Raw genomic sequence first — 25,075 nt, 5'->3', positions numbered from 1 at the left:
TCCCTCCTTTTCTGGCTCAGTCGCACAGTGGCGCGGTGACTGCCGGAAGCAATTCCGCGGTGGTTGCCGGGATCGTGCTGATGTGGCCCCCCCTTCCCCCGCCCCGTCCCGGGATGTCGGAAGAAACCCGACAGAGCAAATTGGCTGCGGCCAAGAAAAAGGTAAAACGTGCGGGGTCGCGGCTCCCTGACTCAGCCCGAGACCCCTTCGATGGCCGGGTCATGGCCAGAGTCTGTGCTGCCTCCAAGGCACACGGGGCGAGCCCCTCGGCGCCCCTTGGCGCCCCCCTCAAAAAGTCTTCTCAGCCAGTCCCGCCCCCTGGCAGCCCAGCCCCCGCCCTCACTCGTCACCCCCGGGTGACTTTGGGCTGGTGACCCCCGGGGCTTCCCGCTTCAGGTTCGGCCCTCGCCTCCCGCCGCCCAGAACCGGACCTCTTGGGCTCCCTGGGCTCCCTAGTCTCCCGGTCTCCAAGGACCTCGGTCCTGGCCTTGCGCTCCCCTCCCCCACCGCGGAGCGGCGACTCGGGCGTCGGGAGGGAGGAGTGGAATGTAGTTACGTCATAATCCCCCTCGGAACTGTCATTACCGCCCGGAGCCCGAGCCCCGGTGTTTGATACTACGACCCGGTCCCCTAGTGTTTTCCCACCCTTTCCGGTTTGTCTGGCCGCGGCACAGATTTCCAGCTTGATGGGAAGTCGGAACTACCGGACCTAGGTCCGACTTGGGTTTCAGGCCCCTTTACTCTAGACTGTACCCCATCCTTGGATGTTGATAGCGTAAAAGACCCCCGCTTTACACTTCACCAGTGATCTCGAAACATGGACATCATCTCTGGGTGGCAATGGGGAGAATGTGTTTTGTTTAGTTTGGTTTTCTCCCAGGTTTCTATCCAGAGAGACTTTCACATTTTTCACCTGAATTTTCTATCTCTAATTCCCTGTGAATCTGAGGCCAGAGTGCCCCTCATTCAGTGCTCTTTGGAGTGAGATCTGCTTATCCTCTGTGGAACAGGTCCCCGGAAATTGAACTTCCCAGCTGGGGAATCTTTCCCAAATCATCATCTCAACATGGGGTGCCCTAAGTGCCACAGGATGAAATGTGGGACTGCAGCATCAATTTGGCTTGATTCTCTTGAGAGAGAAGCCTTTCGTATTAATGTAGTTAGGGATGACATTTGCATAGATTCGTAAGGTTGTAATAGACTTCTCTCTGAGTTGTCCCCTTTCTATTACATTTCCAGATTTACTAGGGGTGTTGCTTTCACTGTCTTCTGCCATTAGGATAATGGGTGTGAAAGTTTGATAAGAACTGGTGTGCAGCTCTAACAGGTGTAAGAAAGGACCCTGATGTCTGATTAAATGTTTACTTTTCCACCTCTGCCTCTGGCAGCTGTTGACAGATGTCATAACCCCAGAACTCAGTGTCTGAAGACTGAGTTTAAATTCCCTTATTACCCATTATTGCCTTTTTCCCCCTCCCCAGCCATGTTATCAGTCCCTTTCTTGAATCATGGACAATTATGACACCTGGTAGAGTTGCTGTAACATTAAATCTGATGGCATATGAAGAGTATTTTGTAATCTTTTTTATTTTATTTTATTTTGGGGGGACCGCACCCATGGCATATGGAAATTCCCAGGCTAGGGGTCGAATCAGAGCTGTAGCTGTCAGCCTACGCCACAGCCACAGCAACGCCAGATCCGAGGTGCATCTGTGACCTACACCACAGCTTACAGCCATGCCGGATCCTTAACCCACTGAGCGAGGCCAGGGATCAAACCTGCATCCTTATGGGTACTAGTCAGATTTGTTTCTGCTGAGCCGTGATGGGGGACCTCTGTATTTTGTAAACTTTAAAGTAGGATGTGAAATGGGTGGGGGGGCGCACTTATAGTTCTCATGAGTCTCACTGCTTTTCCCTTTTTGCAGTTAAGGGAATATCAGCAGAAGCACAGCCCTGGTGTTCCTGCAGGAGCTAAGAAAAAAAGAAAGATCAAGAATGGGAGTAGCCCTGAGACAACCACTTCTGGGGATTGTCCCACACCTGAGGATGTGAGTCTTGCCTGACTGGCTTCCGGGGACAACAGTAGAGGGTAGTGGTTAAGATTGTGGAAGAAATGTCAGATATTGGCTAAGAATTTGGGGTCTGAATTCTACCTCTTCCTCTGCTGGGGATGTGTTTGGGGCAAATTGTTTAAACTCGTTGGGTCTGTTTCCTCATTGGTAAAACTGGGGTCGTACTGTCTTACCCTTGGGAAGCTTGAATGAGATTGTCGTTGGTTTTATAATAATCCTCTAATACGGGGCCTGGTGCAGAGTAAACATTCAATCAAGAGTCCTTGCTATTTGACTCTGGCCATCTTCCTCATGCCCAGCCTCAAGGGGAAGCCAGGCAGTGCCAACAGCCACCTGCCCTCAGGCTCTCCATGTAGAAGCACCAGCAGAGCCCCAGGGTGATCTGAGGGGGGTCCTAGGCACTTGGATTAGGAGACCGTCTGAGTTTCAAGGCCATCTTTGCCACCAGCTTGCTAGGTGGCCTCAGGACAATCACTTCCTCCCCTGGGCCTCAGTTTCCTCATCTGTGAAGATGACACTGTTGGATCAGATCATTGTCTTTCAAACTCAGTTTTTTAGTGGTAGCCCCCTTTGTTCAAGCAGACCCTTATTCTGAAGTCTGGTTTTTAAACGTCTGGGCCTAAGGGTCTGAGTTGCCGTGAAGAGCTGCATTGTTCGTCTAAGGAACTACGTGACTGCATCCTCCAGGGGACTTTTCCACCTGTTTGTTTACATTGGTTTCCGTCTCTGGCAAGGCAGCCAGGGGCTGGTAGGAAAGATGGCACAGGCCACGGTATTGGTCCCTTTCTCTCTTCTCCAGCATTCCATTGCCCTGAACCCATCTCTCTTCCTTCCCTGACTCTCTTGCCTCTCTCTAAGCCACTTGTCTCTTTCTCCCCCTGCCCTTGTTTTTCCCTTTTCGCCTCCTGTAGATTCAGGACATTCTGAAGGTGCTGGTGTCCGACCTTAACCGCTCCAATGGGGTAGCGATCCCCCCATTGGACAAGTGGAAGGTGAGGCAGTGCCGAGACCCCCCTCTCTGGCTTGCTCCCTCCCAGCTCTGCATGCCCTGAGGCTTCTCTGGTTTGGGGGATACTTTGCCTCTGGCTTATTTTATGTTGCTGTCATTAACCTCAGCCTGTTCATGTCTGCTTTGTCACCTGCTTGGTTGGTTGGATTTGCCCGCTCCCCTAGCTTCCCACATCTTTTATTTTCTTGGAGATGGCGAGATGCTCCTTGAAGGTTCAAGGTAATTCAGGAATGGCTTCCAGAGCAGCTGTGTGGGATTTGGGCTTTTTGAGCCTCCAGTTTGAATGCCCCGTGGTGCTGTCAAGTCTAGCCCCCTAGGCATCTGTCCCCAAAAGACCAATAGACCACAAAGCAGTTTGTGATTTTTTTTTGGGGGGGAAATGATCGATTCCTTTTGGTTTGGGAGTAGGCAATGGAGGGTTAAGAGACAAGGAGTGTGCGTGACGGTTACAAGGATTGAAGTTATTTTTGCAGTGGAACTACCTGTGAAGGATGTGAGGTTAACCAAACACATGAGTGATCAGGACATTCTGCCCCTGGTCTCTTAAAAATCAACTGGACACTTAACCGTATTCAGTGGGTCCCTGAGAGCAGAGGCACGTGGCTATAGGTGCTGGAGAAAACAGGTGAGAGACGCAAGGTGGAACGTGGCCACATTCCAGATGGAGGCTGGAGGGAGCGGCATTTGAGGCCGGTTTGAAGACCACAGGTGGGGGAGCATCCATACACATTGAGAGCAGGGGAAATGGGAGTCCCGGGCAGAGGGCGTAACCCAGGAAACAGCCAGGATTGGGAGCTCACAGGAGCTGTGAGAAGAGCCTGGGATGTACCTGGACTGGGAGGGGGCCTCCTCTGGACATGATGTGGGCACTTCCTCCTTCCTTAACTCCCTTGGGGGACACCTGCCAGGCCAGAGGAGGAGGGTTGGAATGGGGCCGGGTCCTGTTGGAGATGGGCCAGGGGAGAGGGGCTGGGACAGGGCGCCTGGCTGGCGTTAGTCTTCCCATCATCAGGACTGCTCACGCCCAGTCAGTCGGGTCTGTCCAGGTGCAGTGACTCACCTCATCCGACGCCGGGTGGCACGGGGAGGGGAGTGCAGGCCTATGGGAGTCCTGAGGCCGTGTGTCTGCTGAGGTTCTGGGCCCGCGTCCTTCTGCTCTCCTGGAAATGCAGAGCCGGATCCCTGTATTCCCTTCGTGTTGGCTTATAATCCTCTTTGTATCAATAACTCTTTCCCCCTGAAGTTTTCTACTTTGGTGATGCAGGCCTGCGCTTGCAGTATCCTGGGTAGAGCTAATGACATTTATATAAGTGAAAAATGGATAGAAAAAAATTTTTTTAATGGAATGGGACATGTGAGGGGAGTGGACAATGTTTTTTAAAATTCCATACTTAGCTTTATGACTCAAACTTATGCAATATCTTGGTTGCTCACGAAATAGTCGTGTTCCGTGTATTTAAGTCCTCAGGAATATATTTTTTCCCCCTTCTGAGCTTTGTTTCTATATGCGAGGGGTCCATGGGCTCCCAAGGTACCAGGAGGGACCCAGGGCTCACTAGGGCCCAAAGGTCAGAGTGTGCTCCCCTCCCCCAACGTCTCAGGCCTGGTCAGCCGCTGAACCCCTGCTCTCACCTGTTAGATTCAGTTGTGCAGGTTGGCAAGGCCACAGCAGGTTCCAGGGTCAAAGGTCACTGAGTGGACAGTCACCATACAGACAGCTTCGTCTTCAGCTCCTCCAGGCTCTGCAGCACTTGCTCTAAGGCGGGCAGTAGATTTGGGTGTCCAGGACTCAGGGTCCAGAGAGCAGGCAGCCCTTTCTCCTAGGAGAGGTTCAGCATCTTCCTTCTGGACCCAGCTCCGCTGGCCAGGCCTCGGCTCCCTGGAGCTCTTCCCTCTGCAAGCTTTAGCTTGTCAGCCCTCTTCCCCATCTCTGCCCATCTGGCCTATTGAACATTAGATCCCTAGAGCCAGAGGCTTGGGCTCAGTGTCAGGCCTGAGCCTGGAGAGAGGCTGAGTAGGGCTCTGGTCAAGCCAGCGGGGTCCATCTGGGGAAGAGGGAGTTTCTCCATGGCTCCTGGTGCTGAATCCCATGATTGTTCTCCGGGCTGCCAAGAGTCCAAGGGGAGACCTCTTACCTCTGGTTTCTCAGCTTGTTTGGGAGATAGGAGGTGGTGGTGGTGTAGTGGCCATGCTTCCTCCAGGAACAGCAAGAGGCTTCTGGTTGGGCAGCTTCTTTCCTGGAAGAGGCCTAAATGGGGGAGAGGCAGCCAGTGGTTGGGGTACAAGGGAAGGAAGGAGGGGAGTGCAGGAGAGGAAAGAGGCAGGTAGCTCTGCTCCTTGTCACTGCCGCCCTCTGCCCGGCAGGGGCCCAGGGCGACGGTCGGCCTAAGGCAGAGTGACTTTCTGGAAGAGCAGGAAGGGCCTGCCTTCTCCCCGACTTGACACACCTGCCTCCACCTGCTGTGGCTGCCGCAGGTCAGGCCCATCCTGTCATTGGCTGAACTCCAGGGAGATGGGGCCCTCGTGTTCACGGAGCCAGTGCAGTTCATGCTCTGAGCATCAGCCGTCCAGAAGGCTGCAGAGTGGCCCGGGGTCTGGGGAGCCATAGCCACACCCCAGAGTGGCTCCCAGCATGTGTGACTGTCACTCTGACTGCAGCAACACCTGTCCTACCCGCTCTGCACCCCTGCATTCATGGCAGCGAGGCGCCTTGTTCCCTGCATGGCCCTAACCCCCTGCTCTGTTCTGTGACAGGCACCTAAAGATAGTGCAGATCTTGTTACATCGTCTGCTGATGACACCGTGTCACCTGGCGGTGTCCTTTCCCCCTGTGCTAGTCCCCTCCGTGGCACTAGCATGGCAACGACTCAGGTTTGTGCCTCTGCCTGCTGCCTCACTGTCTGTTCGCCCCTCCTTCAGGTGGCGTGGTTGCTAGAGCCAGGCACCCTGCCCGAGGGCTGGGGTGGGGCAGGCCGACACCAGGTTCTCCTTAAGGTTCGGGGTGATGGAAGGAAATTGGAATGAACTGGGCTCACCTTGCCCCTGGGTGGTTCTTACCAGAAATTAAATGACGGCTTCGTACATTTCTTCCCTAACAGAACCATGATGCTGAAAATGGTCCTGTTCCCATTGATGAAAACACGTGAGTGTCTCCCGTGGTGACAGCAGTCCCCAGGCCACTGCCCATGACCCCCCTCTTTCCCCTCGAGCCTCCTGCCCCGCTGACTCCTGTATTTATCCCCAGATCTTTCTCATCCACCGAGAGCCTGCGACAGCTATCTCAGCAGCTCAACGGTCTTGTGTCCGAGGTACCCCCAACCTGGAGCCCCAAGGGGGCTAGAGAGGGAAGGAAAATGTGGCAGAAAGGAACCGAGGCAGAGATTCCCAAGGCGAAGGGAAGATCCTGGGAGCGGCCAGCTTGGCTGGACGATGTTTAGCTAATCATTACTTCCCTGAGTCTCCTCTTTGTAGCTGTACAGATGAAGGGGTTGGACCATGAGACTGGTTCCACCGTTCTGTCCTGCTGATGGGAGCTGCTTGGGAGGGAGGGACACAGAGAAGCTGGCACAGAGGGCCTGAGCAGGGGGAAGGGGACCAGCTTAGGCAGAAAAGGAAATGTTGCCAGTCGATGGGCAAGACAGGATGTCGGAGGGCTTAGGCCTCGAGGGGGACAGAGAACGTCTCCATGTGAGCCCTCTCATCTCTTCTAGTCTTCACCTTATATCAATGGGGAGGGCCTAGCATCTCCTGCTAACATAAAGAAGCTGGAGGTAAGTGGGCCTGGACCGTGGCCCCGTGACCCTGCAGGTCAGCCACCTCCCGCCCCCCCCCTCCTCCCACAGCGGGGGCTAGGTTCCCCACTGCCAGCTGAGACAGCTCAGACACCCCCCGACCCTAATGATTGCTCTCTCTACCTCTCCCCCCACCCTCCTCCAACTCCTCCTCCTCTCTGCATGCGCCTCAGAGCCGGTACCACGAACTATCACTAGCCCTGGACTCCAGCAATCTAACAAACAAACAACTCAGTAGCAAGATAGAGGAATTGGTAAGAGTCCAGTGTTGTCCCCTGATTCCACGCTGCCAATCTGGGGCTCCAGTTCCACCTTGGGGCTCCGAAGAAAGGGGCTGGGGGCCCCTGGTACCGAGGGAGAATGGGGTGCCGGGGGCCCAGGTTGCAGTGAGAGGGACCCGGGAGTGCGGCATGCAGCATGGCTCTCTCTGTGGCTGCCCTCTTTGCCTCCTCTGTTCTCCAGACGCCCCTGCTGAGTCCTCCCCACCCTTGCCCTGGGCCTGGTGCCTCTAGGGGAAACACTAGCTTGACAAGGGTGTCCCAGCCCCGGCTTCAGCCCCTGATTCGCTCCAACTTTGACCTTGGACAAGTCACCTGTCCTCCCTGGGCTTTAGGAGGTAGAATTAGAGGGCGTCCAAGGTCCCTTTGAGCTGGAAAAAAAAAAAAAAAAGTCAAAGATTTGAAGGTCCTTCTCATTCCTATATCCTTGCTGATAAGAACACCCCAGCCCGTGGTATGTGCGTGTTGAGCGGATGCAGCCTCCCAGACTGCGAGCTGGCGGAGGATGTGGTCTCTCCCTTCTCACACTCCAGCTTGAGAGGCTTATGTCCTTGTCCTCGCAAGGGAATCAGGTTCAGACCCTTCGCTTCTGTAGCTGTGAGCCCCACCTCCCAAGACCCAGAGTCTCTTGGCTTGAGAAGCGATGGCCCCTTCATGTCCCCAGCAGCTCTTCCTTTGAAGCCCATCCCTGGCCCCTGCTCAGCCCTCCTCCTTGGTCTGAAGATTGTGGGAAAGGGGGCCGACCTCAGTCTCCTCCCTTTGCTTCTTCCCCACAGAAACAAGAGAACCAGGAAACTCTGGATCAACTGGAAAAAGTAACGTGATTTCTGTGTCTGTCCCCCTCATGGCTGGTGGCTTCGGGGGAGGGTTGAGACGTAGAGGCCCGTTCTCCTCGCGCCTGATCGCAGCCTGGAGAAATGGGGGACTCCCTGGCCCTCGCCACCCCTCCCTCACCCCCGATTATATGTTCTCATTGGTGAGACTGTCCTGGGCCAGTGGTGCCTTTCTGGGGGGCACCTCCTCCAGGTGAGAGCTGTTTCTCCTCTCTTCCCGCAGGAAAAGAAGGAATTTGAGCAGAAGCTTGCGAAGGAACAAGGGGCTCTGAGAGAACAGCTGCAGGTGAGTGGATCCTGCCGGGTTCCCTCGCGGCCCCCGGGAAACGTGACTTTGCTGCGTTCTCAAGCCCCCCTTTCGGCCTTTGTCCCACAGGTCCACATCCAGACCATCGGGATTCTAGTGTCTGAGAAGACGGAACTGCAGACCGCCCTGGCTCACACCCAGCAGGCAGCCCGGCAAAAAGCAGGTGGGAACCTGGGTGCCCTGTGACCCCCTGGGCCGGGCACGCTGGCCGGCCTGGAGCGGGAGTCCTTCCTCGGGCTTCACCTCTCACGCCGTCCTTTCAGGAGAGTCGGAGAATCTGGCTAGTCGCCTGCAGTCTTCCAGGCAGCGCGTGGGCGAGCTGGAGCGGACGCTGTCTGCCGTGTCCACGCAGCAGAAGCAGGCCGATAGGGTGAGCCCGGCAGCCTAGCCCTCCCCGGACGTGTAGTGGAGGGCGAGTGAGCCCAGAGGTCCCTTCCACAGGATGGGGTGACTTGCTGCCCAGAAGGCGGCACTGGCCACTTCCCGCTGCTCTAAACTCGTGTGCTTGATAGAAGCAACCCAGGCACGAGTTGGTTGCCACGGGCCAGTTGCCCGTGTGTGTGTGTGTGTGTGTGCGCGCGTGCACATGCACGCGCGCAAGTGCAGTCACTGTGGAGGTGCTGTCTAGTGTGAGCCCTGGATGCAGAGCTCAGAGCCTGAGTGCCAGCCCTGCCCTTGCCTAGCTGTGGGCCCTGGGCCCCATGCTAGGTGTTTGGACAGTGAAGGTCCATGATGGTATTTTTAGTACGTTGCCAAACTAAAAAGGGGAGACGTATGCGTGTGTGATGTGTTCAGACATGCGGGGAGGGATTCATAGCAACCTGGCAGGGAGGAACAGGGTGGCTGAGAGACTTGTCACTTCTGAACCTTCTGAGTTTGGGGCTCTGCGGAGGTACCATCCATTCAAACCATGAACACAAGCTTACAATACAGTTCAATCCCCCTCATAATGCACCCCCCCACCCCAGGGGGAAAACGTGGTTAAAGAATCAGACAGACCGGGGAGGTCCCGTTGTGGTTCAGCGGGTTAAGAACCCAACTAGTATCCATAAGGATGTGGGTTCTATCCCTGGCCTTGCTCAGTGGGTTAAGGATCCGGCATTGCTGCAAGCTGCAGCGTAGGTTGCAGATGCGGCTCGGACCTGGTGTGGCTGTGGCTGTGGCGTAGGCTGGCAGCTGCAACTCCAATTTGACCCATGCCAATTGCCATGAGTGTGGCCCTAAAAAGGAAAAAAAGAAGGAATCCAACAGATCTGGAAGCTTGGTCCCAGCTCTGGGTGATTTTAGGGGAGCCCCTTGCTCCCTGCTACTCCGTGCTGGGCACCTGTACGATGGAGGCAGTAATAGTAACCGCCTCCCACGGTGATTATGAGGCTGAAAGGGGAAAGTGCTGGAAAAGGTTCAGACCTGGTGACGGTAACGGTGATAGAGCTGGTGGCATTACCTGTCGGCCCTGGGCCTGGGAGCCAGCCAGCCGGGAGTTAGATCTCTTCACCCACCTCTTCCACTCTTCCCGAGTTCCTGTTAATACCGAATGCGAACGTGAACTTGGGAAGGGCTTTTGGAAACATGTCAAGTGTGACACCAGGTGAGGACACGTTGCTGAGAGTTACTGTTGCTGCCGTTAGTCTGTTTTCCTGACCTCGGCCTTCCGCCTTTGCAGTACAACAAGGAATTAACCAAAGAGCGAGACACCCTCAAGCTGGAATTATACAAGAACAAGTAGGATGGGGAGGACGGGGCGGGGTGGGGGGCCTTGGCTGGTGTGGGGCTGCCAAGTTGGGGGGGGCATCCCAGTGAGCGGGGTGAGGAGGCGGGAGAGGTTTCGATGAGAGCAGAACTAGGCTCTCATGCCAGCTGTGCCGCCAACTCATGCTGCGGCCTCAGGCAACTCGTGTCCTGTCTCTGGCCTGCCGCTTGTGACTCCTGATCCCCGGGTCCCTTCCAAAGTGACTGTCCTGTGGTCCTGTGCCGAGGGCGGTGGGTTGATCACCAGAGCGGTCCTTTGTTTTTCACTCACGCCTCCCTCCACTGCCTCCGAGCGCAGCAAAAGCAATGAGGACCTAAAGCAGCAGAAGTCGGAGCTGGAGGAGAAGCTGCGGCTCATGGCGACAGAGAAGGCAGCCATGCAGCTGGGGATGGAGGAACTTCAGAAGAAACTGGAGATGTCGGAGCTGCTGCTGCAGCAGGTGGAGCTGGAGCCCCAGGGAGGGTGCCCCTCTGCCCCCCGCAGCAGGCCAGGGTCTCAGGATACCTAGGGTGGCCTTGGCCAGGAACTAGAAGACTTGGATCCTTGTTCTGGTCCTGCTATGGAATCCTCCAGAGGTGGGAGGAAAATTAAGGCCTTGCCCAGACCTCTGGAATCATAATCTCAGGGATGGGTTTGCTTTTTTTGTTGTTGTTTTTTTGTTTTTTGTTTTTTGTCTTTTAGGGCTGAACTGTGGCATATGGAGGTTCCCAGGCTACGGGTCTAATCGGAGCTGTTGCCACCGGCCTACACCAGAGCCATAGCAACACAGGATCCGAGCCGTCTGCAACCTATACCACAGCTCACGGCAATGCCAGATCTTTAACCCACTGAGCGAGGCCAGGGATCGAACCCGCAACCTCATGGTTCCTAGCCGGATTCATTTCAGCTGTGCCACGACAGGAACTCCGGGGTGGGGTTTTTGTTGTTATTGTTATTGTTACTGTTTTTCGGCCGAACCCGTGGCATGTGGAAGTTCCCAGGCCAGGGATCAAACCCGCATCACAGCAGTGACGGATCCTTAACCAGCTTCGCCACATGAACTCCTGTGTTTATTTTTAAAAACACCCTGGTCGAAAACCGTTGTTTTGTGAATGGTGGTTATAAGGCCAACTCGTGAGTCTGTTTCCTCCCTCTTGGGGTCAAAAGCCGCCAGGTAGACAGGGTGCCTGAAGTCAGAGAACCTCCCCTTCAGTTTTTCTGCCCACCCGGCAACTGTCTGCCTTCATGCCGTCAGTAAGGGTGAGCTGGGGGTGTGCCGTGTGCACACAGTGACCGCGATGGAACCACGCCAGCAACCCAGTGCGTCTTCACTTTGCAGCAAAGTGAAATGAAGTTGCAGAACCATGTTCGATACCACTCAAGGACAGCACCACTGCAGTGTGCATTAATTAAGCGTGTTTGCGTGTGTATGGAGAAGGGTCTAGAAGAACACACATGGACTGGGGTGACTGGGGAGCTAGAGGAAGGGTTGGGAGGACCTCGAACACTTATATTTGAATCGTTGAGCATGAACATTTGGTGAAGATAAAGCCTCTGCCTGTGGTACGGATAACATGAGGACAACCCTGAGTTGCACGCCGACCTCTCGGGGCGGGGGGCTTTGCCTGGAGCAGCCTGGGCCCCCCGGGTCTCACCACCTCCTTTTTCACCATCCAGTTTTCTACTCAGCCTACCCCTGACAGCAGCCAGCAGTTGCAGCAGGCCCTGGAGGAGCGGGCACAGCTGGAGACCTGTGTGGGGCAGGTGAGGCTCTGCAGGGGGAGGCATCCGGAGGGAGGATGACAGTGAGGGACCAGGAACAGGGGAGGCCCAGTGACAGCCCCTGCTCACTTCTGCACGCACTCTTGCAGCTGCAGGACTCGCTGAGGCAGCTGCAGGCAGAGAGAGACCAGTATGTGGCGAATCTGAAAGAAGACAGCACCGTTTGGCAGCATAAGATGCAGCAGATGAATGAGCAGGTGAGTCGTGACCTACGGCCCCCACCTCCCTTCAGTCCCTTGATCTTCCTGTCGCTTGCCACGCGCAGCCGGAGGTGGAAGTATGTGTTTGGAGGTGAAGAGGGCGCGGGTCACCAGGTCACTCCTTCACCCTCTCCCCTTCCTTTCATGTGGCCTCCCCCCTGTGCTTGGGCAGCTGAACAAGCTGAGGGCAGAAAAAGAGCACAGCATGAGTCAGGTGCAGGAGCTGGAGACCAGCTTGGCCGAACTGAGGAACCAGGCAGGTGAGCGGGGGGCCGAGGGCGTCGGGGAGCAGGGTGGGGTCAGGGCCGGCCAAGGTGGCTCAGAATGGAGGCGTGTGGCAGGAAGGGCACTGGGGTCAAGGGAAAGGGGTCCGTTCCAGGAGCTGGCAGTCCCTGAGCCTCCGTGTTCCCATCTGTACAAAAGGGGTCGAAAGCCCACTGTCACTCACCCCGAAGTTGTCTTTTTTTTTTTTTTTTTTTTTGGCCACCCCTTGCGGCATATGGAGTTCCTGGGCCAGGGATCAGATCCACAGGCGCTGGATCCTAACCCACTGTGCCGGGCCAGGTGTTGAACCTGCATCCCAGTACTTCCAAGATGCCGCCGATCCCTTTGTGCCACAGCGGGAGCTCCCGAGGTTGTCTTGAGTATAAAGATGTAAAGAACTCTGTCTGAAAGTGTCTCGAGGAGTTTCCCAGTGGCACAGCAGGCTAAGGATCTGGCGCTGTCACTGCTGTGGCGTGGGTTCAGTCACTGGCCTGGGAACTTCCCGCATGTCACAGGTGTGGCTGAAAAGCAGCAACAAAAAAAGAGTCTTGAAAGATTGAACGAGGAAGCCAAGGTTTGGTGGTGAAGAAGCTGAGTTAGCAGCTGTGGACCAAGAAGAGGATTTTTTGGAGATGGCAGAGCCTAGAGGCCCTGACAGCAGGCTCCCTTTCTTATTTGTGCCCCCACCCCAAGCGCCCCCATCAGGGCCCTCGGAGACTGAACAGCGGCTGCAGGCAGAGGCTGAGCAGTTACAGAAGGAAGTGGAGAGCCTGGCCAGGCAGCTACAGGCGCAGGTGAAAGACAATGAAAACCTGAGCCTCCTGAATCAGGAGCAGGAGCAGCGGCTGATGGAGCTGGAGCGGGCGGCCGAGTGCTGGGGGGAGCAGGCGGAGGAGCGCAAGCAGATGCTGGAGAGCATGCAGAGCGACCGCACCACCATCAGCCGCGCGCTCACGCAGAACCGCAAACTCAAGGAGCAGCTGGCTGAGCTGCAGAACGGATTCGTCAGGCTGGTAAGCAACCCTCCCCAGCCCGCCGGTCCCCCTCCCTGGCCAGGTCCTTTGGGGCGGGGCGAGACCTTTCATCCTTCTGGGCCTTTGTTTCCCCACCTGTGAAATGGGTGGTATGGCCCTTGAGTGAAATGGGGCCCACGAAGGCCACCCGTGAGCCAGAGGGCCCTGCGCAGAGGGGGCTGGGGAGGGGCAGGGCTTTCCCGCCTGCTGCCACTGGTCCCTGAGCCGGGCTCCAGCTTAGTTGATTGCTCCTCTCTGTGCAGTCCAACGAGAACATGGAGATTACCAGCGCGCTGCATTCGGAGCAGCATGTCAAGAAGGAGCTGGCCAAGAAGCTGGGCCAGCTGCAGGAGAACCTGGGAGAGCTGAAGGAGACGGTAACCCCTACCCCAGCCGGAAGGGCTCCGAGATGGGCAGCAGCCTCCGGGGAGGGTGGGGCCGGGGCCAGAGCCAGGCCAGGTGACCCCAGAGTCCTTCAGAGCCTGTGACTGCCTCTTGCCCCCCCCCTGGCCTCTGACTTGCAGGGTTGAGTAGCCCTGGGCCTTAGGTCATCATCCCCACTAGAGGCATTGAGCCCCGAATTAGAGGCGAGGAGAAGGTATACGGTTGCTAGCTGCTTGGGTTCAGCCCTCACATCTCTGAGCCTCAGTTTCCTTAACTTAAAAAGGAGGTTAGGGAGTTCCCTGGCGGCCTAGCAGTTAAGGACCTGTCATTGGCACTTCTGTGGTGTGGGTTACTTGTGTGGTGTGGGTTACTGCTGTGGCTTGGGTTCGATCCCTGGCCCAGGAACTTCTGTATGCCTCAGGCATAGCTAAAAGAAGGTTAGTGTTTTCCTCATAGCGGTGTTGAGGGGTAAATGAGAATCCCGCATGTAAAGTGTTGGGCATGCAGTGTGTACTTCGCCGATGTTGGCTGCTGCTCTCTGCTGTTCCACCAGCCTGTGGCCTGAAGTTCAGATGGAAAGAAGCTTGTGATGAGGGTGAGGCTGGGTGAAGGTGGCAGTCACTTAGGCCCTGGAGCAAGGAAGCCAGGGACCTGGGCAGCCAGCAGAGCCCCGACTTCCGCAGGCTAGGGGCCTAGAATCCGGAAGCAAGCCACCACCTGCCCTCACTCCCAGGGTCTTCCCACAGGTGGAGGTCAAGAGCCAAGAGGCACAGGATCTGCAGCAGCAGCGAGACCAGTACCTAAGCCACCTACAGCAGTATGTGGCCGCCTACCAGCAGCTGGCCGCCGAGAAGGAGCTGCTGCACAAGCAGATGGTACTGCAGACCCAGCTCGTGGACCAGCTGCAGCACGAGGACATGCAGGGCAGGATGGCGGTGGAGACAGCCCGGCAAGAGTTACAGGATGCCCAGGTCAGGGACTTGGAGTGCTGGGCCGCGAGGCAGGGAGGCCTGCACTCCATGTTGCTCACTCTCTTTCCTGGCCTCTTAGGGGCGCCTGGAAGCTGCCAACCAGCATAACCAGCAGCTACAGGCCCAGCTGAACCTCATGGCTGTGCCTGGGGAAGGCAAGTGGCATGGCCCGGGGAAGGGGGTGGGGGGCGTGGAAGCAGCGGAGAACTGAGTTAGAGGAGACCTTTACAACAACGGATCCTTTCCCTCTGGCGACGGCTGGCCCAGGGCTGCCCTGAGAGGTGGGAGGCAGAGCTGGGCCCCGAGCTTTCCTCCCGACCTGCTCCATCTCCCTGGCCGGGTTGTCTGAGGACCCTCTGGCTGCCCCCCTCCAGGAACTGAGCTTGACATTGAGGATGAGGACAAGGCCGGGGAAGCTCCCCGGCCAAAGCTGAGCGTGCCAGAGGAGCTGGATAGCCGAGAGGCCGTGGTGAGCTGAGCTCCCCTTCCTTGCCCATCTCACCCCCCCTTTCGTCTTGCACCTGCTTCTCTTCGTTTCCCTCCCTCTGACTCCTCTGGACCCCGAACTCCCTTGGGAGCCACTGTCATAGTCTCCCTGCTGGTCCTGAGTGCCCCTCCCAACGCACGGAGTTCCCTGGTGGCCTAGTGGTTAAGGATCCGACCTTGTCACTGTCTGGCGAGGGTTACATCCCTGGCCCAGGAACTTCTATGTGCCATGAGCATGGCCCCCCCCAAAAAACACATGCACACGTTTTGCCTACAGGTGGAATTTTTTAACTCGGCCTTAGCCAGTGCCGAGGAAGAGCAGGCACGACTCCGAAGGGAGCTGAAGGAGCAGAAGCTTCGCTGCCAACGCCTGGCTCACCTGGCAGCTCCAGCCCAAGATGGGGTGGAGAAGGAGGCCCCAGCCCCCGGGACCGAGGGGGACAGTGTGTCAGCCCCCGGGACCGGGGGGGACAGTGTGTCAGCCCCCGGGACCGGGGGGGACAGTGTGTCAGCCCCCGGGACCGGGGGGGACAGTGTGTCAGCCCCCGGGACCGGGGGGGACAGTGTGCCTGTGGAGATCCACCAGGCCCTCCAGGTGGCCATGGACAAGCTGCAGGTGAGCAAGTCGCCCCCACCGGGGGCCGGGAGGGTAGGAGCCTGCGGGCAGGTCGCTGCTGAGCCCCAACCCTGCCGTTCTGGCCACAGGGCCGCTTTACTGAACTCATGCAAGAGAAAGTGGATCTGAAGGAGCGGGTAGAGGAACTGGAACATCGCTGCATCCAGCTGTCCGGAGAGACAGACACTATCGGTGAGCCGGGAGCCCGGGGCCCGGGGTGGCGGTGGGGGTTGGGGGGGGGCGTGCTGGACCATCCGAGCCCTGCCGCCCGCCCGCTCCCTGCAGGAGAGTACATTGCTCTCTATCAGAGCCAGAGGGCGGTGCTGAAGGAGCGGCACCGGGAGAAGGAGGAGTACATTAGCCGGCTGGCTCAGGACAAAGAGGAAATGAAGGTAGGGGTCCCGACCATCTCTGCAGAGGGGCGGGCAGGGCCAGGGCCGGGGCCGGGGCCGGGGCGGGGTTGCTGAGCGCCTGTCCCCCCAGGTGAAGCTGCTGGAGCTCCAGGAGCTGGTGTTACACCTGGTGAGCGAGCGTAATGAATGGCAAGGCAAATTCCTGGCTGCCCAGAACCCTGCTGGGGAGCCCACCATGGCGCCCCCAGCCCCCCAGGAGCTTGGCGCTGCTGAGAACCAGGGTGGTGAGTAGCAGCCTCGGGGAGGGCGGGTGGCTGGGCGGGCCAGGGAGAGCTGGCACACCACTCCCCAGCCTGCCCCTCCCTCTCCCAAGGTCTCCTGGAGGTGAGCCTCTCGGACAATGTGGAGCCCACCCAAGGGGAGGCCCTGCTGGGCCAGACCCTCACCGAGAACCCCACCGCGCAGCAGATCATGCAGCTGCTGCGCGAGATCCAGAACCCCCAGGAGCGCCTAGGCTTGGGCAGCAACCCCTGCATCCCCTTTTTCTACCGGGCTGACGACAACGACGAAGTGAAGATCATGGTGGTCTAAGTGCCTGAGGCTGGCAGGCAGAGACCAGAGAACTGGGGCCGGGGGCTCTGCCCCCACCCATCCCCGCCACCCTGTCCCTCCTCCCTGCCCCTCCTTCCCAGTCACGTTGTCATCCCTAGACTAGCAAGCTAACGCCCCTGGAAAGGGGAATAAGCCCCCCCCTCTAATGGGGGGAGACACATAGGTGCAGACCCCTGGCCGTCTTGGCCAGGGCTGTGTCTTGATCTCTGGACGATTAATAGTTCCAGAAAAACAAAGAGCCAGAGGCTCGATAAAGACAGTTGATTTAGGAGGCTGCCCTTCTCGGGGAGCAGGGGCTCCCTGGTAGCCTCTTCACTCCCATCAAGCAGTCCTTCATTAAGAGGGGCTTATGCATCCTCTATTCAGAGGCACTTTGGGGCACAAGTGTCCCCCCCTGTCCAGCTAGACAACTGGGCAGCACTCTAATAGGCCTTGGGAAGTTGGGGCAAACCGAGGCCAGGCAAGGACATAAGCTGGTGGCGGAATGGGCTCCCTCCCCAGTGTTTATACTGTAACTGTGTAACATTTTGTATATTCTGGAGGTAGAGCAGCCCCCTGTATCACAGGGGAGGTCAGAGCTGGTAAATGGGGAGGAGTTTCCATTAAATATCTGGGGCTGGGGAAACTTATTTATTGATAACGTAGGATGGAGAGGAGGTGGAGGCGGGGACGGGTTTGTGCCCGGGTGAGTCGACTCCTGTTTCATTTCACTTTTTATTTCAGAATAAATGGATTTAGCCATACCGCCTGGTGCTTGCACGTGCCTTTCTTCCATCCCTGGGTCCTGGGGTCTGTGCTGTGAGCACGGAACAGGGAGCGGGGCCTGCCAGCAGAGGGCAGGCTTCTGGTTGTGCAGAGGCCCAGCGCGTCTGAGTCGGTCCAACGGGGCTGTTGGGTCCTCCACGTTCTGTGCCCTCCGTGCGGCCTGGTGAAGCCAGAGGGCTGCCGAGGGGCGGTCAGGGGCAGGTCTGCCCTGGTGGCCGGGAGACTCTGAAGTCTGACCTAATCCCAGGCAGGGAAGGCGGGGTGCGCGGCGGGTGCGTGCTGGTCTCTGGTCCAGGTGTTTTCCACTGACCTTGCCCCTGGGGTGGCCCGTTGGACCCGTCCTTCCCCAGCGCCTGCCTGGCCGGCCCCCTGGCGCCTGGCGCAGGCTCACGGGCTGAGGAATCGGCTGACTCCAGGTGGTTTCCCAGTACGCCTGGCGAAGCATGGGGCTTTTTCCCGCCACCTCTTACAGCACCCTGGCAAGCGCTGGGCCCTTCCCCCACCCCTCACCCAGTGTTTAAACCTTTGCCTCCCCGGGAGCGCCACAGAGAACACAAGCCAGCAGAGGACACAGTGTTCCCCATTGTCCAGAAATGGGTTTTATTCTCAGCCAGGAGACAGCAAGACTGGTAGCGGTCAGAGAACCACGCAGCTGCCAGTACAGCACCCCCACACTCAAAGAGGTGGGGAAGGAGGGGACAGGGGCAGAGGGGCTGGCTGTCCGCAGGCCAGGCGTTGACAGGGAGGCTCATCAGAGGTGGCACGCTTTGGAGGGGATGCCAGGATGACAGTGATCCCTTGTAGTCAGGCCACAAGACTCCTCAAGGGCAGCGTGGTGATTGATCCCAACACTAGAGGCGAGGCTGTGGCGGCTGTGCGTGTGTGTGTGTGTGTGTGTACATGAGTATTTATAGATATTTGTAGAACGGGGCAGGAGCAACACCACAGAGGGGCACAAGTTTCACCAACATCGCGCCTGGATGTGTCAGCTCACCACTACAACAGACTAAGTCACAGATGAAGGGGGTGGCTTTGGGGCTGGGTAGCCACTGTCAAGTCACAGAATAGCCGTCCAGGCAGGCTTGGAAAGGGAGGTCTCCGAGGACTAGGAGGGATCTGGCTAGAGGTCGAAGGGGGGCCTGGGGCTCTCAGGACGGGATGGACTTGCCTGACCCGATCGGCTGGCAGTTGGCGAGAAAGCAAAGAGAGAAGGAGAGAAAGGGGGGGGGGAGAGCTGGTAAGGCAAGGGCCTTCGAGCCCAGCGGTGGGGGGAGGGTGGGCGGGGGCAGAAGACACGGGGAAGGGTGTGGGCCAGCTTCTGGAATAGAGGAGAGAGACGAGAAAGGGAAGGTGGAAGGAGCGGAAGATGGGCGGGGGGCCAGAGCTCCATGGGGCTCTGGGATAAAGGCTGGGACAGCACCCCCCGCCACACACACTGGTCTCTCACACACCACCAGGCAGTGCACCCACAGCTCCAGACACGTGCTCGGCCCCCTCTGGCTTCCCTCTTCTCTGGCCCTCCTGTCTTTGAACCCACTGGCCTAGGGCCACCCCTAGCCCTGGGGAAACATGGGGCCATGAGCCCCATGTGACAGCCACCAGGCCTGATGGAGAAAGACAAGACAAAGAACACTGTTTGAACCAGGAGGGCAAAGCTACAAAGACTGGCTGGAGGGGAGCGCTCAAGGCCCCTCTGGGTGGGCAGAAAGCCCAGGAGTCCTCTGACGGGACCCTGGGGAGGGAGGAAGGGCAGGTGGCCGGATGCCAGCGGCCACAGGCTTATAAGTCTAAGAGGGGAGCCTCAGGTGGCCGGGGGACTGCAGGTCGCGTAGGTGAGGCTGGGCCCTTCCTGCTGGGGAAAAGCAGAAGAGCAAGAGTCAGCACGGGTGCATTGGCAGGTGGGTTCGCTGGGCGTTTGGGGGCCCAGCTGGGGCGGAACTCAGAGAAGCTGACTTGCCCAGGTCGGCGGACACTGTCACTCCTTGGCTGAAAAGTGTCGGTCACCCCTAAGAGCATCAGGCCCAGGTCCATGAGCCTGGGGACTGGCTACAGTGCTTCACCAGGGGGCGAGGACGTTGCCTTCTGTTGTGCACTAGCCTATGTGACAACACCCTCGAGGCAGGGGAAGGGGCTCAGTGGCCTGCTTGGCCTGTGAGGTGTCCCTTGGGCTGACGGTGTGGATGGGGCACTCAGGCTTTCTGAAATCATCCAGCAACCAGAGCCTTCACTCCAAATCGCTGCTCGATTGCTGGCGCGATAAAGGAGGTGGGACCTTGACCTCCGTTGCTTTATCGTGGGTTCGGTTTCCAGAGCTCCCGGGCTGGCAGCTAGCTGACTGTCCTGCCCCGGCAGCGCGGTTCAGATTGGGGAACGAGTGAGGTGCCAAGGCCTCTGGCTGCCTGAGTCCAGCCCTACACACAACCCTCACCAAGCTCCCTGCCCCTGACACCAAGAACCACAAGCTCTCTGTTCTCTCTGATGGCTCCAGAGAGCAGCCAGGTCGGCCAGCTTGGGCGCGGAGCCTGTTCCAAGACCTCCCCAGGCTCCGCCACGGGGGCCTTGGGCAGTGGCACTGAGTCCCGAGGCTCGCTGAGAAAGGGAGGTGAGAGAGCCAGCTGGCAGCGAGGACAGAAAGAGGAAAGAATAAGTCTGGAGCTGCAGAAGGGCGAGGGAGGGGGGCCTGCCTCTGAGGTCCCAGGTGCGCCCTGCAATGTGGAGCTGGTGCGGCAGGGGGCAGACACACCGTTCATGCAGCAGGCGGAGAGGCCTGTACCTACCGTGGCTGACGCTCCTCAGGGGTCACTGATAGTGATTCTGAAAGACAGCACGAAATCAACATGGCAGTTCACACGCTCAGACGGGGGCAGGCCTGGGGGTGGGGGACACGCACACGCACACGCCCGGGCGTGCACACACATGCGGTGAGGCCCCATGGCCCTGCATGCACACGCTGACACACATGCCCACGAACAGCACGCATACACCTCCCCCACCTCCCCCTGCCCGGCATCCTCACTGGCCGGCGCGTGCAGCATGGACCTGGGGCATGCAGCCGCTTGGCACACTGAAGCACACGCGGGGGCTGGGTCACAACACAGAAGCTCGCCTGCACACAGGAGGCATTTGCACCAGCTCCCTGCACACTCGTGCCTGGCGTGCTCAGAGGGCCACCTGCATTGCTCCAGAAGGGACAGGTCTTGCTTTCTTAGGGTTCAGCTGTCATGTCTCCACCCAAGAGCCTTCCCTGGCTCCCTATTGCCCACAGCATTGAGTCCCAATAAGTCAACCTCTTTTGTGGAGTCTGAAGGTTCTCAAACCTGCCTCCACAAGGACAACTTTTTTTTTTTTTTTTTTTCTGGCCACACCTGCAGCACAGGGCAATTCCTGGGCCAGGGACTGAACCTACACCACAGCTGTAACCAGAGCCACAGCAGTGTTAGTGCCAGCTCCTTAACCTGCTGAGCCACTAGGGAACTCCAGGGCAACCTTTCCTTATTCTTCCTCCTTTTATCTGCACTCTGCTCAGGCCAGTGGCTCTCAAGGCACCCTGCACCAAACTTTTGCCCACCTGCCGTTCCTTACCTCAACGCCCTCCCTGCTCCTCACCACCGGAGCCTTCTCTCCATCAGCTCCTGGCTCTCACTACCTTGAAGCTGCCCAGACTGCTCTCGCCCCTGAAGCCATGACTTGGCAAAGGTTTTCCATGTGTCAGTCAGACGAGAGTTAGAACAGGTACCAAAGCTTACAGTTCTCATGACAAACCTCAGCACAGGCCCGGGCATATCAAATACCCTTGAGAATCTGAAGGCACGTCGGAAGTTAGCAAAGAACGCCTGTAACCACAGGTGCTGTTAATGCAGCATCCTTATAGCCAAGATCTCCCTTGATCCCCACACCAACCCTGGGAGAAAGGCAGAATGTTAAATACCATTTGGGAGAAGGAAAACGGAGGCCCTCGAAGGGAAAATGACTTGTCTAAAGGCCCACTGCAGCCCAGGGCTGCCTGCTTTACCCCATCTGCCCTGGTCATCGGGTCACCACAGAGCAGGTCCCATCTCTGCTTCATTTTAGGTTCCTGGAGGCTAGAACCCGCGGCCCTACCCTCCAGCCATCTGGAAACATAAACCAATGCTATGGGTCTGATGTGTTGTTCCTCACAGGGAACATGGCCAGTAGAAACAGGGCAGACTGAGTGAGCCATCAGAGTGGGCTTCCTTGAAAGAGGCTCATGAATCAAGAAGGCAAGGCCAAGGGATGAAGTAGAATCCTTTTCTCTGGAAAAATCTCTGGGAATGGGGCAGCCTTCATCGGCTCCTGCCTCCCCCCGCCCCCGCACCACGTTGGTCCAGGCCAGAGGCAGGGGGAAGGGAGAAAGCCATCCGGCTGCCCCATGGCTCCCGGACCCTTGCCCTAGCTGCTCCATGTCCTATCCCATGTCTGGGTGCCATTCGTACACTCTCACACCCGTGTGCACGCCCACACACACATCACACACCTTGCTGGTCACACAGTCACAGCCTGGCCTCTGTTCCTGTGGGCCAGAGGCCAGACATCCCCCTGGCACAGGTCCAAAGAGTCAGGACTGGGAAGTGGGGGCATCCGGGTAGCCCTGAGTGTAAGTCTATAAATCCGGAGAGGATGGGCAGTCAGATCCTCAGACCTGAGGGCTCACTGGGGGCTGGGAGAGAGAAGTAGAGGACAGAATGGGATAGATGGAATGGAGAACGGAGGAGAGCAGCTAGGAAGGGAAAGGGGAAGGGATGCAATGTGTGGGAGACAGTGAAAAAGGATGGAAGCGCCATGCAAGTGCTGGAGAGATGGGGGCAGGTGGGAGGTGCCCCACGGCCCCCTCCCCAGAAACGACCACCTGCGGGACTCAGCACTCCCTGGGGAGCAGGCTCCGCCAGCCCTCTGCCACACTTCCTCGTGGCTCTGGCACCCACAGTCCGAGTGACTTGGATGGAGAGGGCCAGGTCTGGCGACCAGCGCCGGGGCTCCAGAATCCGGCCCCACCTCCCTCCCGGCCACGCCCGCTCGGCGGTCTTTGCCGCCGCTTTCAGCCCTACTCACCTGGGGACCCCGGGCGGGGCGCGGTTGGGGCGCGAGGGCACCTGGGGGGGAGGACCGAAGGGGTCAGGGGAAGCCCCCGGCCTGGAGGGCACGGGGGGTGCCCCCCCCAGGGCGGACCCAGCAGGCGGAGGCCCAGGAGCAGGGCCCCGCGACCCGGGCCGGGCTGGGGGCACGGCGGGGGCTCGGCGCTGCGGCGTGGGGCTGGACGTGGGTGACCTGCGGGCGACGGGGAGCAAAGGACAAGGAGGGGAGAGAAAGATTGAGCCTCTCTGCCCACCCAGAGGGCCCGCCCCCAGCCCGGTGCCGGCCACGCCCATGCGCACAAGCCCCGCCCCGATGCGCCCTAGGGTTTTCGGCCGAGTTAAAGCCCGGCCCCAGACGCTCCGCCCCGCCCCGCAGCCAGCGCTCCACGGCAAGCCCCGCCCCGCAAAAGCCCCGCCCCTCTCTAAGCTCCGCCCCTCGCTCCAGGTGGGAGCCGCCCCGGTGACGCGGGCGCGCCACTGCCCGGTCCCGGCCCTCCTCCCGCGGGCCCCGGGCTGGGGGGCTTTGGGGCCGTGGGGGCCGGCCCTGGTACCTGCGTCCGGCCGGTATGCTTTGCACCTGCAGCCAGGAGTCGTCCACGGGCGGGGGCATGGGCGTGCTGACAGTGGTCGTGTTGATGTCGCCGATGATGCTAAGCGCCTCCTTCAGTGCGTGGTACATGCGCAGCATCTCGTCTCGCCGCTGCGCCTGCTCGGCGGACTCCTCCATCAGTGTGTTCTGGTCCCCGCACGAGTAGAGGTTGGCCAGAAGCTCCGAGAAGATGAATTCCTTGGTCTGAGGGCAGGCAAAGAGAGGAGAGGGTTTGGACTTGAGGCCTGTACCAATTTGCCCGCCCCGCCGGCCCCGACTAGGACTTGGAGCTCGGGAATGGGGCTCTGCCACCGCCTAAACTCAAGAGATCTCCCTTGCTTCCCTTGCTCTTTTTCTCAGATGGTCCAGAGAAGAAGAGTGAACTGTTTAAGGTCATAGATCTGGGTGGACACTCAGGGCCTATCATGGAACCAGGACAACGGGCCACACAGCTTTCTCAGTGTAAAAGAAGGCAGTTACACCGTTTCCAAGGACTTGTATGCTCCACTGGACCTCAGTAAGGAAGAGGACAGTTTAAAATCTCCTGAGTCCTTGAATAACAGGTGTCAATGTGTGCCTGAACTGGGTGCAGTGCAAGCTTCTGCATGTAGGGGGTGGGTTAATGTTCTTAAAATCTCCAGATGTTACCTGCCCCTGGCTCTGGAACATATATGGAGAGATCCTGAGGGGTTTTTTTTTATACCATAGGCCTGTTTCATTTATTCGTTATTTAATGACATGCCGAGCACCTCCTACATGCCAGGTGGTGTGTTGTCATGCACTTTTCTTTTTTTGGCCTTGCTCTGGTACGCAGAAGTTCCTGGGCCAGGGATCGAACTGGCACCACAGCAGTGACAACGCCAGATCTGTAACTGTTAGGCCATCAGGGAACTCATTGAATCCTCAACTCTACTATTATCCATATTTTACGTATAAGAAAACAGAGGCTCAGAGAGGGTAGGTGGTTTGCTTAAAGTCACCCAGCGAACTTGCGGCAAAGCCAGGATTCCAACAGGGTTCTCATTTCCCTCCGGCCGTGTATTTTCACTAAGCCACAGTTGGAAGTGATTCTGTGGGGGTGTGTATTTCAACACACGGTGTGGGAGCTCTTAAAAGATGCAGTTTCCTAGCCCCTTCTGGAAAACAGTGAAGCACGTTTGGGTATGTGAATCTACAAAGTAATATACGAAGCTCATGTTCTATTTCTACTCGACAGCTCTGGTGTGGCCCTGCGCCTCCCTCCCCAAACTCTGTCCCACCCAGGCCAACCTGGCCACCTGCTTCCTCGGTCCCCCAAAGGGCCCCCTTCCCCCGCGTGCGCGCTGATGCACTCACATTGTTGATCATGAGGTGCATGATGGTCTTAGGCATGAGGTCCCGGACGGTCTTGTTGACGATGGCCATGTACGAGTCCACGAGGTTCCGGATGGTCTCCACCTGCCGCTCCAGCTGGGGGTCCATGGAGTGCATGAAGCTGTCCGAGCCATTCTCCTCCGTCTCACTGGCCTGCCATTGAGAACAGAGGGCGTTAGGGTGTCTGGACCCTCCAGGCCAGGTTCCAGGCATCCCGGGGTCCCACTCCTTTAAGGGGGCCTGGAACACTGAAGCACAGGAGAAGCAACTGGCCTGTATACAAAGATGCCAGCTCCCCCATAGCTCTGGGCTCTGCCCACCCCAGAGTCTCTCAGGACCCCAGCCTCTCAATCAGCCTTATCTTGGCAGTGACTCTAGCGCCTAGAATTTGCCTTCTTTTCCCAGTCCATAAACCAGGCAAGGACATCTCCAAGGTCCCTTCCTAAGTCAAAAGATCTGGCCAGATTTGGCTCTAGGCTGGAGATGCCTGGCAGAAGGTGAGGGACGGGCACACTCACTTTCTCTTTGTCCTGGGAGGCCCACACCAAAGCCATGGAGGTCACCACACCAGC

At 58.0% G+C, this 25,075-nt stretch overlaps 2 protein-coding genes across 19 annotated transcripts in view; one reads left to right on the top strand and one right to left on the bottom strand.

Annotated features, from left to right (window-relative positions):
- The first annotated feature begins 8 nt into the window (after positions 1 to 8).
- GOLGA2 (golgin A2) lies at positions 9 to 17,446 on the top strand. 5 transcript variants are annotated; one of them, XM_047768533.1, is made up of 27 exons: positions 9 to 161; positions 1,929 to 2,051; positions 2,987 to 3,067; positions 5,839 to 5,955; positions 6,183 to 6,226; positions 6,329 to 6,392; positions 6,795 to 6,854; positions 7,049 to 7,129; positions 7,930 to 7,968; positions 8,210 to 8,272; positions 8,363 to 8,456; positions 8,557 to 8,663; positions 9,957 to 10,015; positions 10,341 to 10,482; positions 11,700 to 11,786; positions 11,894 to 12,001; positions 12,177 to 12,264; positions 12,962 to 13,281; positions 13,545 to 13,658; positions 14,412 to 14,636; positions 14,716 to 14,791; positions 15,011 to 15,105; positions 15,400 to 15,738; positions 15,828 to 15,930; positions 16,024 to 16,130; positions 16,222 to 16,375; positions 16,465 to 17,446. In XM_047768533.1, the coding sequence occupies exons 1-27, from the start codon at positions 81 to 83 to the stop codon at positions 16,680 to 16,682; spliced, it is 3,189 nt and encodes a 1,062-aa protein (XP_047624489.1). In that variant the 5' UTR covers positions 9 to 80; the 3' UTR covers positions 16,683 to 17,446. The 5 variants fall into 5 exon arrangements, with proteins under 5 accessions (XP_047624489.1, XP_047624491.1, XP_047624492.1 ...); XM_047768535.1 differs by lacking the exon at positions 2,987 to 3,067; XM_047768536.1 differs by lacking the exon at positions 5,839 to 5,955.
- Positions 17,447 to 18,044: 598 nt separating this feature from the next.
- DNM1 (dynamin 1) overlaps positions 18,045 to 25,075 on the bottom strand; it is a 49,602-nt gene continuing 42,571 nt past the window's right edge. For 4 of the 14 annotated variants that reach the window (XM_047768541.1, XM_047768539.1, XM_047768542.1 and 1 more), the window contains 5 exons: positions 25,022 to 25,033; positions 24,486 to 24,656; positions 23,113 to 23,354; positions 22,539 to 22,754; positions 18,045 to 19,320 (listed from right to left, as the gene is read on the bottom strand). In XM_047768541.1, coding sequence (XP_047624497.1) covers positions 19,248 to 19,320; positions 22,539 to 22,754; positions 23,113 to 23,354; positions 24,486 to 24,656; positions 25,022 to 25,033 — 714 coding nt within the window. In that variant the 3' untranslated portion in view covers positions 18,045 to 19,247. Of the gene's footprint in view, positions 19,321 to 20,245; positions 20,283 to 21,131; positions 21,134 to 22,538; positions 22,755 to 23,112; positions 23,355 to 24,485; positions 24,657 to 25,021; positions 25,034 to 25,075 lie in introns of those variants that run through there. The other 10 variants (XM_047768545.1, XM_047768543.1, XM_047768549.1 and 7 more) reach the window with 8 other exon arrangements.

Source organism: Phacochoerus africanus, chromosome 2 (genome assembly GCF_016906955.1).
Source record: "Phacochoerus africanus isolate WHEZ1 chromosome 2, ROS_Pafr_v1, whole genome shotgun sequence".
NCBI classification, from domain to species: Eukaryota; Metazoa; Chordata; class Mammalia; order Artiodactyla; family Suidae; genus Phacochoerus; species Phacochoerus africanus.
This window is presented reverse-complemented; position numbering and strand designations above follow the sequence as displayed.